Raw genomic sequence first — 12013 nt, forward strand, 5'->3', positions numbered from 1 at the left:
TTCGTTGTCTATTGTCTTGTCCAGAGGTAGAAAACACGTTTTGTCTCTAGGAAATCTATATACTTGCAATTAATTGTAGGCTACATACTCTTAAAGGCAATTTTCTATGCTATAGGGGGTATGGTATGTATAAGGTCTATGATAGGCCCCCATTCGATGAACAAATGCCTAGTGTTTAGAACTGTCGAGCTTCACACCTAGTATAACAATGGGCTGTATATTAAAAGATAAAATTAAAGTTAACTTAACTCGTGCTGGAAAATATTCGACGGGCATAAAAGCGAAAGGGCTGAAAGCGCAGTATATCCGTATGTTCTTAGTTAATGATCTTAATTAAATACTGGAACTAAAAAAAGTGAGTTTTTTTTTTCTTTTTTTACTCTGAATTTTATTATCATTTTTATAAGGAAGGTGTTTTTATTTATATGTCACTGGAGCAATTTAGTACATATCGACAGATAGGCCTATATGCAGACCTAATTTTTTACTTGATTATTCACAGAATGAATGAAAAAGAAACGAAAAACAGTGTCAGAAACACACTTCTCCCTGCAGTAAAATTTATTCCATAAAAACACTAGAATAATAAAAGAAAAAAGTAAATGCATACCAGATAAAAGATAACCTAACATAAATACAATTAACTGATAATCCGTTGAAGAAATGGAACGTGCAGCGTCTCTGTATCTGTCTTCTCACAAATGCTCATTGAAATGGGATTTCTCTCAAAATCCAATCGAAATTTAAATTAAACATACGAAATTCGCTCTTGTTGTGATAACAGCGACAAGTTTATTTTCTATTTTATATACGTTTATTGTACTATCAGCTTACACGACCTAATGCCGCGCATTGATAGTACAATATTCCGGTATAATCGGAAAGATTATCAGTGTGCTCGTAAAATATAATTTCTCCTGGAGTAACCCCGTCGCTACTGTTAAGGAGCCAATTATTAACGAAAGCGAGGTTTTCAGAGGTCTTGAAAAATACTGTTGCAGTGATCAAGTGGATGTTTTCAAAGATACTTTACGAGACTATCAGCGTTCCAGAAATACCGCGCCGTTGTCGTCATCCTTTTGTGCCCATTGATTAAGTATGATATCCGACCGAAGAATTCATTTAGTCGGTTCTGGCCATCTTGATGTTTCTCTCTCCGGACCACAATCTGGAGACCATGGCGTCACTGAGAGGCCAGTCGTAAATCTGGACCTGAAAATTGGTGCATATAGGCGGTTAGAAATACCCCAAAAAATCTGATCAAAATGTTAATATTTTTAAAAGTCGCGAGTTCTTAACATACGTTGATCTGAGAGAGCATTATTTGATCTTGGCAGGCATCTTTAAAAAACGAAAGTAATAGTATCAAATTTGACGTTTTACAGAAGTTGAGCTATTACTATTGAAAGTTTCATAAAAGTGAAAATGAAGATAACGCTCGGTAACGTTTGGCCTTGTGAAGTCTTATTCTTTAACAGTCTTATTCTTCACTTTATATCCCAACATGTGCTGTACAATAATGCATTGAATTTATCTTAGAACTGAGGATATTTTACCTCATCGAGGAAGCCGATCAGGTTGGTGTTGCTGAAACCGAAGTTGGTCTCACAGTCCAAGTCTCTGCCCATGTAAAGTGGAGCAAGGGTAGCTGGGATAGCGCCTGGGGGAGACAAAATAATGATATGACGATTTTTATGAACTCAAACGTTTTTGATCCATTGGCCCAATGTTATAACGTGATTGGACAATCAACAACTACCATAATCTCTTGTGCGATAGCGAGAGTTCCACGCGGGTATGATATTTACTTAATCCCATGTGTGTAATGTTTAAATTGCAATTGAAGTGGACATTTTGTGATTTTAGAAGTTTTGAATATAAGCTTTATAAATCTGTGAATTGGTAAACATCAGTGTTTTGGAGCAGGCGAGGTAGCCGTACCGCGCACCACAAACAAATTAAGAGTTTTTTAAAAGCACGGACTTTTGTGTGGAACAAAGCGGTACCCACCAATTTTTGTAACCCGACAGAGTTAGTATTTACCAACATGTTGATACCCTGCAGTGAATTTTTTTTTTTTTTGGTCATAATATAATATTATGGCGGGAATGCTTTCGCGGTACTGCACAATGTACACGTGGAGCCACTAGTTCCACAAAACCACAGCTTGAAACCGCGTCATATGCACATGTATTGCAAGATGTGTAATTAAAAAGTATTTGTTGGATTTTGCAGAGAATGTAATCGTAATATATTCAATTCAACATTGATAACTAGCAATTGAAATCCACATACCAACGGCGATCTCGTCGAGGACGACCTTTCCGTTGAAGTGCAATTTCAGTCTAAGTCCATCATAGACCAAGACAACATGGTTGAAACCACTTCCGCCCTGAAAAAGAAACAAATGTTTACCACCTGTGTAGAGTTTTACATTCGGGTTTGTAATTAAAATCCACAGATTTAATTATAAATATCGCAAAACTTTAACACAGGTTGCTTAAAATAAGTATGGATAAACAAAAGAAATATCTGATATTTTAATAAACACCAATATTACAAAATGAATTCATGGCAAGCAACACCTAAGGTACTTGTCCGACGGGTGACAAACATGTTAGGCCCAGATATAAAGTCTGACTCACAGAGGCTCCAAGGTTCACAGTCTGGAGGGTGCCGTTGTTGTTGACCAGGACACGTCCACCGAACACGCCCCCTTCGGACCACATGCTGATGGTTGGCTCGACGGCGCAGTTACCGTTGTTCAAAAGACCATCACGCACGTTCTTGGTATAGGCTTGGTTGTCGTACCAGAAAGAGATGGTGAGGGCAGAGCCCCATGGGTAGTTGTTGAAACGTGGGACCTCGCAGTGGACGGTGCCGTTGAAGTGGGCGGAGTTGCCGACCTTTCCTGATGAAAGTTCCACACCAGCGCAGTCTGTCCAGAAGTTATCGACGGTGGTGTCGGTGTTCTCGTCGAATGGCCACAGGGCAATAGCCTGGAGATCTGTAAGAAATATCCTTTCCGTTTTTATGGGCTCATCAGATTAACCAACGTGGAAAAGATCGCAAAAGTTATAGAACGAAAATATTAGATACCACACAAAAAGAATCTATCAAATAAAAGAAATTAAAAAAATTATCAAATTAAAGAATCTATCAAATAAAAGAAACAGAAAGCCCCCTTTTAATATCTTATTTTTTTAGCAAATATCTGACCCAATTACGTCAGTCTAACTCCAACCTGGACCCTCCGTTTCGTTCTATCGGAACACATGGAGTCTTACCTGGAACCATGCACATGCATCTCTGAACGTTGAACTCCCACTGTCCGCAGCTGACACGCTCGATTCTGGTGTCGTCACCAAGGGTCTGGGATCTGTAGAAGGTGTTGACATCACCCCAGACGGCCAAGTAGGTCCATCCGTCAGGGCCGTCACATTTGCCGTCAAACTGGGGAAGGGTAGTGTAACCGATCGTGGTGGTTGGTGGGGGAGCTGAGAGAAAAGCAGGCGGTGACGTTAAACGTTATGTTTCAAAGTTTCGAAGACTTTAAGGATCAGATGTCCTTTATCTTAATTTTTTTCACGTTTTTATTAATTAATCAATTAAATTATCTATTTATTTATTTATTTATTCAAAAAATCTGATTCACATTTCTGGCACAATCGCTGATGCTCGCTTTCTTCAAAAGAGTACACCTACTTCTTGGTGGGCACTGTGGGTATGGAGCCTTGCTGCCTGGGCAAGTGGCGACCTCACAGGGGACACAAGTCACGATGGTGCCGTCGAAGAGGGTACCTTCGGCACAAGCCTTCACGGTGACCCTGGTGTTTAAGTTCTCGTCCAAGTCGCACTGAAGGTAGGTCTTGCAATCATCTGGGTTCTCGTAGTAGCCCACGCCGTTTCTCTCTTCGATGCATTTCTTGCAGAAATCGAAGAATTTTGGGGCTGCAATGAAATGTTCTTCGTAATAATTATAATCGAAGATGTATATTCACCATTCGCCTAGTTTTGATTATCCTTGTTAATAAGTGTTATTTTTCCTGCTGGCCCTTTATAAAAATAACTTCTTTACAAATTTACAACCCGTATATATCCATAACTGACAGAGACATCTTAGTACAGATTCATTTCTACTGTTTAGACTCAATTCTTTATTTCTTTGGCGAAGAAACCGGCTCCAGTCCGATAAGACACACCCTTTTAACATCGAATTCAAGCTGTCCATCAAACACACCACGTTCGAACCACGTGTTTACCACGTGGTAACCACATTATAACGTCACAGCAACATGGTAGCCACGTGATCCCATCGTGAAGTGTTTTCTGGGCATGGTTCTTCTCGTTTTCTCATACTCACGTCCCAATAGATAAATGTAATGCAATCAACGACACATTAATTCTCCGCGTTCACTCTTAAAGTCTGGTACTTACGGAGATGGTGCTCGTCGTATCTGGCGAGGGCACTGCCCACCAATGCGAGGATCAGGATGCTGTACATGGCGGCTCTGAAAGCCGAGCAAATTTTTAAAAAACATTTTTGTCTGTAATCTTCAACTCAAAATTTGCATAGATCTAAAATACAGGTGGTTTTGCCATTCTTAAATGAAATAAACCCCGTTGGTTCAGTTGCATCTTCCTTTCCTCTAGATATCGGAATAAATGAATATTAGAAATTAATATACTGTGTAAATTATAGATTGTCTTTTGAAGACGTCCAAGTGTATTTTTCCAGTCATTTTTACACAGAAATTTTTTAACAAATTTTAATGAATTTATTCCTTGTGGAAAGAATCAACTTAACGTTATCATGTACATTGTACTATCTGCCGTACTGCTAAGTATTAATCACATTAAGCCGAGAACATGAGTGTTAATCACAGCAGAGACAAAGAAGACGCGGCACTCACCTTCACAGGTTGTTGATCTGTCCCAGCTGTCAGCGAACACGATGCCAGGGCTATGGTTCCCTGGGTCCTTTTATACGGCACCTCAAACAATACCTTCGTGCATTGTCCGATACGAGATATATTTTACTTACAATGGGGTCTCTGATGGTCGTTAACCTTCGGCATGTGATTGAAAAGATAAAGATAAATTGCTGATGCTTTTTTCACCATGCCTGTGTTTAGGTGGCCATTTCTTAAGAGATGTTCATCTGAAGTGTTGGACGGTGATTAGTTTGAACACGCCTTGAGTGTGGTGAAAAACCACCAGGCTATCATTGCTCAGAACAGAACAACAACTTATTTTTTTAAGGTTTGGAGATGGTTAAGTATGTGAAATCTTCGCTGCCATTGATTTAAGTGTGGGCACCTGATCTGGCGGCCCCGAGCACGAGAGTCCGACCTTGGAAGGTCAGATATACAGACTCAAAAATGGTCTTTCGCCAACGCTTTCGTCACATCTATATTTTGAGGCTTTTTACAAAAAAAAATAATGCTTCTAAACTTCTTGTCTTTTAGCAAGAAAATTCTAGATAAGTGTCTGTACTCATGGACATAATAACGTTTTGTCCATGCTGTACTAGACCCGCCCTAAGTCCATTATGTGTGCATGGACACTAACGTGTTATTAAGATATTTGAATAGTCCATTCAATATTAGACGAAATCCGCGTAAAATGGTTGTCTCCAATTTAGTGGAAACGCGTTGACGCGCCTGAAACACGGCATTACCTTTTTTTATAATATTTTTTCTAGGGGTTGTGGGTTTGACTTTTCCAAGACTGGCCTCCCCGGGTAAAGAAGGAAAACACTGTACTGCAGGCATCTCCTGCTGTTTCAATTCAAGAAAAAATGATGAGACAGAATCTTAGATAATATCTCAGATCGCACTCAAAAAAGAATATGTGGACAATTCTTGTTAATACATAGATATCTCTGTGGTTAGACTGTTATACGTTTATTAAAGTAGTAAAAGTGGGGTACATCATTCTCAGTAAAAATTTTCTGACAAATTTGGAAGAAATGTTTATTTTTATTTTGTTCAAAATAATTTGTTCAACACTTAACCAGTTTGTTGTTGGAGACAAGACTGTGGTCCCAATGTAATTTTAACCGTACAATAAAAAAGATTAATGTCCATAATGGTATTATGTCTGTTTCAAGATATGAAGGACAAATGGCAGTAATGGGGGCACGCCATCGCGACAAACTATTGCCATACTTGCTTCGTCGGGATTATTTTTTTAGATGAATTTCACTCATAAGGGTAGTTCAGTAGATTGGTAGGAATCTGCTTCTTCATGTATGGTTAGAGCTTCTCCACTTTTTAACTACGATAGTGGATTTCTTATTGTTGGGCGTGCCTCTCGCATACATAATTTCCCCTCAAAACGATAGCAAAATGATAACGGACAAAATGTTTCATTGGTAATTCAATAAATTTGCCTTATTTGTTACAGAAATGCAGTGTATGGTACACTTGAACACGTTTTAGTTTAGCATCGAGACAGTCACGAAATCATGCCGTCAAATATCTTAATAACTGATCACGTAGACACTTTGTTATGAATGGAGGCCTTTATGACAACTGCTGGACCCTCGCATGAGCGAGTTACTTCGGGGAAAATTTTGGAGCCAGGGTATTATTAAAAAGTCGATGTAAACTTGTTGATAAACATGTGTATCTTAGCAATCACACCAGACCCCTATGAGTCATCGATGATATCTCAGGTTTTGTAATGTGTTTGTTTTATTTTTCTAGCCCGAAGTAATCGCAGCCAGAGAACGTAGTTATTATTCTGTAAATTATGATGTTGGTCATGTTACAGTCAACCCCTATACTCTCGTGCATGTGCTCCGAGGTTCTCTTTAATCGTGGCACTGTTCTTAGAAATGGCGATTGTTTTCACAGTGTGTCCCGTTTTCAGAATTCACTTTCCCACATATAATAACGCGTTTACAAGCGCCAACTATGTCATAGCGTGTTGCATGGTGGTCCAGATAGGCGCACTGCCATTTCCCATTAAGGAGTCGACACACTAAAGCCTAGGTCCCAACCGGCCTGCGACGTGTGGTCTACGGCCAAAAAAATTGGGGAAATGTGGGAGTTCGTGCGTGAGGAGCACGTCCTTCGTGCGAATTTTGGAGGACGCAAACAGCACGTAGAAACTTTTCGGCATGATCAACACCAATTACTTGCTTTCTTCCCTGCGATCTAGCTACGTCTTAGCCGGACGCAAGGAACCTAAAAACTGTGCGTCCAAAATGAGTTGAGACCTAGGCTTAACACACCTGTGCAGCTTCCAGCACTACCGGAAGTAGGCATGCACACAAGCCGGAATCGGCTAACCGGGCATGCACGTGGAAAGGTGAATTTGCATATTACATGATCAAATAAATGACGCTTGCCGATTGGTCGATAGGCTGTCAATTGCAGTCAATTATTTTGGTGAGTTGACATGAAGGTCAACTCATTCTACCATCCCGGAGTAACAGGAATGGGAGTCCTAGGAATGGAAGTCCGGGCTCCCATATGATGAGTACAGGTTAGGGTTAGTTGGAGTAATGGGGTCAGTATGTGGAAACCATTTCACCTAGGTGCAAAATAATGGGAAGCGGACTACGATTCCTAGCGGACCTCCATTCCTGTTACACCGGATCTCCATGTCGGCTGCATGAGTTAGATATCCGTCATAAAGTTATATATGTGTCTTAATTATTTCCAATAATCGAAAAAATGCGTGACCATGTAACAAAGCAGTTATAGACTTAGAGTTTTGGTCACCTCTGGGCTAGCTTCTACTCTCAGCTGGGATAATTATTGTCAGTAATTGTATTGCCTACCATAACCATCACCAGTATGAAGTGCCTAGAAAATAAATGACTCAAATTGAAACAATGCTAACAAAGGTCCATTCGGGGCCCGACGGAGCTCGAATAATTTCCCACTGGAATCCAACGATGGTAAAGTCTGTTTTTAGGGCAAATTTCAAATAATCACCGTCACTACAAATAAACCCAACCAATATTTTTACGAAATCCTTGTATAATTACCGTTTTATTTTTGTATTCTGCTCAACGTCAGCAGAACGCGTGTCAATCTGTTAATCCGATTGGATTCAGCCAGAGTCCCCGAGTAAATTGGATATAATGAGGGCTGGACAAAATAAATAAATAAATAAATAAATAAGAAATAAATAAACCAGCATGCCAAGGCTATCAGATACAAGTATACGTAACCTACTGTTTTTTTTACAAGACACAAAATTAAGTAAAAAATACAATCAGCGTCTGTCCTCTTTTGAGCAATGATTGGCCAACATACGGGATACAGTCTATGAGGGTTTTTAAACGAAATTCAATATTACCCTTCAGTTCGTGACGGCAATTTTCTCCTTTTAACAACAGGTAATACGTTTGTCGTTGTTTCGGCCAGGTCACTTATGCTTGTCAATATCTAGGTGATCTTGTTCCAGGAATCTATCACTGGCATTTGCCCTTTCTTCTCCCTTGGGAATATGAGCGCGGAAAGTTACTGGTAGCTCTTTTTTCCAATACAGTATAAGAGGTGAATGGACCTACAATTTCTTAAGCTGCCCAGGTCCGCCTCTCTCTCGCTCTTTCTTTTTCAACCATTATCGAGTTAAGTTTTTGACCACTGAAAATTACATATCGCCAGAATCGTATTTATATACCGGTACACTACATGTATTTATCAGGTGGTCGGCTACTTGGCTAACGATCGCCTGGTTACTCCAAACGGCAATTTTCGTCTGAATTCAGAAACTATATCTTGTATTAACATGTTTTAACAAGAATCAAATTACACATAGTTCTTACAGCTGGCTTAATAAGTCTTTTATAAGTGCAGTGATACACAAAATTAAAAATGCGAGGGATTACTTGAAGAAGGAAAACAGATGCTACTGTAGATAAGCCCACTCTCCACCAGAGGTCCTTCTGTACTGTAGCTGTCACAAAAGTAGAACCTGCTAGACATTCAAATGGAGATTGACGGTAGGTTATTTTACAGAGGAAGCCAGGTGACAGCCAGGTGACGGCAATCACTTAAGTGGAAAAACGTGCTTGGCTTATAGGTGTCCATTAACCACATTAAGACATCAATCTAACCATATATACCAGGTTTAAATTAAACCAAGAAAAAGTCTAAACGAGTCATCAGATTCATTTGGGTCCTTCTTGGAAAATCCGAATTTAAGACTACTTTTTGTTAGATGGGGTTAGTGAAGAGAACCGGGAGAATGTTATTGTTAAGTCATGAGAATCGAAAATCACGAGCTGAACTTTTGAGTATTTTTCAAATTGATGTGTAAACCAAAAGCTTTTTTAAAAAGCATTCTTGAACTTATAAATTATATTTTTGGATAATTATACCTCAATGATGTGTTACCCGGACCACGAGATGAAAAGTGGATATCTGGAAAAGCTATGCATAAAGCCTATATTGTTCATTGGGGGTGAGATATGACATTGCCTATAATTAAAGAAATTAGTACGTACCAGTACTTGCATAGCTGAGGAATGCATATTATAATGGAAACTAAATGGAAGCAGAATAATTCTACTCTTTACAGAGAGTGTAAACGTATTTTATAAGTAAAAATGCTTCCCCATTGTTATGTTTATTGTGAATATAAAGACAAACTACTTTTTCAGTCTGTGTTACGAAACCATTGCATTGCGCCTATGAAAATGTGAAAATGATCACTCATCTATCTAGATGTACATATACATTTACATACTATTTGACAATTAGTTTACTGTTGGGTGTTGAAACTATCCTATCTGATAGAAATGGTAGAACTAATAACAAAATCATTGTTATATCATTTTGAAAATAAACCTTTTTTAAAAGTACATATAGTACAAAAACGTGTATGAAATGTTGTACGTGTGAATAAGAGAGATATATACTGGTCCTGCGGCACAGCGGTCATGAATTGTGAACATATCATTCATAATTTCATGAATTTTGTAAAAAAAAAAAATGGGAATTGGAAACCTTGAAATTAAAGTTTGTGGAACCTGCTTCCCCGAAATTATAACAAGTACAAATAATTTATCTAACATGTTAATAGAACATCATTTACTTTCCTTGTGGTACCATCAAATGTTCAAAGAGAGGTTTGATGTCCATCATGTAACTTTTACCAGATACATCGTTTTGCACTTTCAAAAATGTTGACATTTTTGCCAACGCCCAGAAAGTCTACCTCCTGAAGTCGTGTCTTCTTTTTACCTCAAATGCCACACTTGTCTTTTAATACCAGCACAGTATGGCACTGCAGCTCCGCGGTTCATTTACTGAATTCGTAGAAACTTAAAACCAGGTGATGTCTGCTTGGAAACTGATGCGAGAGAAAGGCTGCATTCACAACCGAAGTTGATCCGAGGACTAACAGATCCGCGGATCAAATATGGCCGACCCACGTGAATGCTTGCCGCGTAATCCCCGCCGGGAATCAATTCGGCGTCTGTTGGAGGATTATGCTCAAGCTTTCAAGTTGTTTTGCTATATTTGATCCTGGACTTTGTCAGTCCGCGGATCAACTTTTGTTGTGAATGCAGCCTTAATCACCTTGTGCTGAACGTGCTCATTGCCTCCAAGGTGAACTCCCAAGGACGAACTAACACGCCACGGAGCACGCGGACCGACACTCATATTAAAAAGCGAACTGGAATGTCACGTTGCCATCAATGTTCTAAATATGATTTCCTGTGAGTTTTGAAAAAAAAGGATAACGTCAGACTGTGAAAGAAATCTGAGGTTGAAATATTGACTTGCAGTTATGCTAGACTAATAGATATTAACAATCCATCATTTCACTTATGAAAGTCACTTGCGGCGCCAGGACAGCCAAAAGGCGGGGAGGGACATTTAATTTGCTTCCATCCCTCTACCGGCTGCAATGTTGTTTTGGAACGAAAGAAATCACGCAATTAGGAGCATGTTTGCTGCAAAAAGAACATTCATTTTTTTTTTTTTTTTTTGAAAGCAGTGTGGTGAATCCATCGGCATGTTGTTGAACGTGAGGCGTAGAAGGAGACTTTTCGACTAAAAGAGTTTGCTCATAAGCAAGATTCGTCAGGAAAATGAATAAAATTTGTTTTTGACCTTCTCCCCCTGTGATTTTTTGGATACGTATGACAAAAGATACAAGCGTGTGCTGATAAATTGGACTTTTGGGTTACTAAAATGCGTGCAAGTCTCATAAATAAAATAAATTAAAATGTTTTTGCATCTGATTATTTTCTTCATGGCCTTTCCATGCTGGTGAACTTTTTATTGCAGGAAGAAAACTGCATCAAAGTGAAATTTGGTTCCTGCAATTTGCACTCTTCGGTCTCGGAAGTTATACCAGGGTGACATAACGACGGTTTGACCCACGGGGTTGTCAGGACTACAGAGACGAATGGGTCCTTTTCATATCTAGCGGCAAAGTCTTCCCTCCCGTTCCAGTTTGAGAGATTGACAACTGAAGACTGCATTCACATTCAAAGTTGACCCGCGGACTCTCAGACTTGAGGATCAAATATGGCCGACCCACTTGAAACCTTACCGCTTAATCCCTGCAGGGAATCAGTGTCTAATTCAGTGTCTGCTAGGGGTTTATGCGACAAGCTTTCAAGTGGACCGGCCATATTTGATCCGCGGATCTGTTAGTCCTCAGATCACCTTGTTCTGAATGCGGCCTAATAGCCTGGCTAATAAGTAAAAGCTCCTCTTCCCCCCCCCCCCATTCCCAGACCCCCGACCTAACCCCCACCCCACAGTGAACGCTTAAAACGGCCAGATAGACATTGTTTGACAATTTAGGGCTTCCAGAAGGTAGTCTTGTACTAAAAGCTTCCTTCCACCGTACATGGACGGGAGCATGCTCGGTCAGAGGTACTGAGAGGCCTGGAGTCCCTCGTGGAGCAGTGCTACAGGTAGGTACCTTGAGCATGATGAATGAAGCTTGTGTCTGTGAGACCCTCCACCCTGACAAAAGGCCGTCCACTGCTGTTCAATCACTTTTTTACTGACCCCGGAGAGTTACTCCC

General features: G+C 39.8%; 1 protein-coding gene across 1 annotated transcript; it reads right to left on the reverse strand.

Annotated features, from left to right (window-relative positions):
• Positions 1 to 543: 543 nt before the first annotated feature.
• On the reverse strand, positions 544 to 5018 carry LOC106176151 (uncharacterized). Its single transcript, XM_087018635.1, has 8 exons — positions 4914 to 5018; positions 4438 to 4511; positions 3706 to 3951; positions 3288 to 3497; positions 2646 to 3007; positions 2296 to 2392; positions 1557 to 1660; positions 544 to 1212 (listed from the first exon to the last, which is right to left on the reverse strand). The coding sequence occupies exons 2-8, from the start codon at positions 4502 to 4504 to the stop codon at positions 1123 to 1125; spliced, it is 1176 nt and encodes a 391-aa protein (XP_086874761.1). The 5' UTR covers positions 4505 to 4511; positions 4914 to 5018; the 3' UTR covers positions 544 to 1122.
• Positions 5019 to 12013: the final 6995 nt, after the last annotated feature.

The sequence above is a fragment of the Lingula anatina genome, chromosome 7, assembly GCF_051362555.1.
Source record: "Lingula anatina isolate TDL-2025a chromosome 7, LinAna3.0, whole genome shotgun sequence".
NCBI lineage: Eukaryota > Metazoa > Brachiopoda > Lingulata > Lingulida > Lingulidae > Lingula > Lingula anatina.

Coding starts and splice junctions, on each gene's coding strand:
- LOC106176151 (XM_087018635.1), bottom strand. CDS start 4,504: ATGTACAGCATCCTGATCCTCGCATTGGTGGGCAGTGCCCTCGCCAGA. Junction 2,393..2,645: donor CTGTGAACCTTGGAGCCTCT/GTGAGTCAGACT, acceptor TTTCTTTTTCAG/GGCGGAAGTGGTTTCAACCA. Junction 1,661..2,295: donor CCTCGACGAGATCGCCGTTG/GTATGTGGATTT, acceptor TGTCTCCCCCAG/GCGCTATCCCAGCTACCCTT.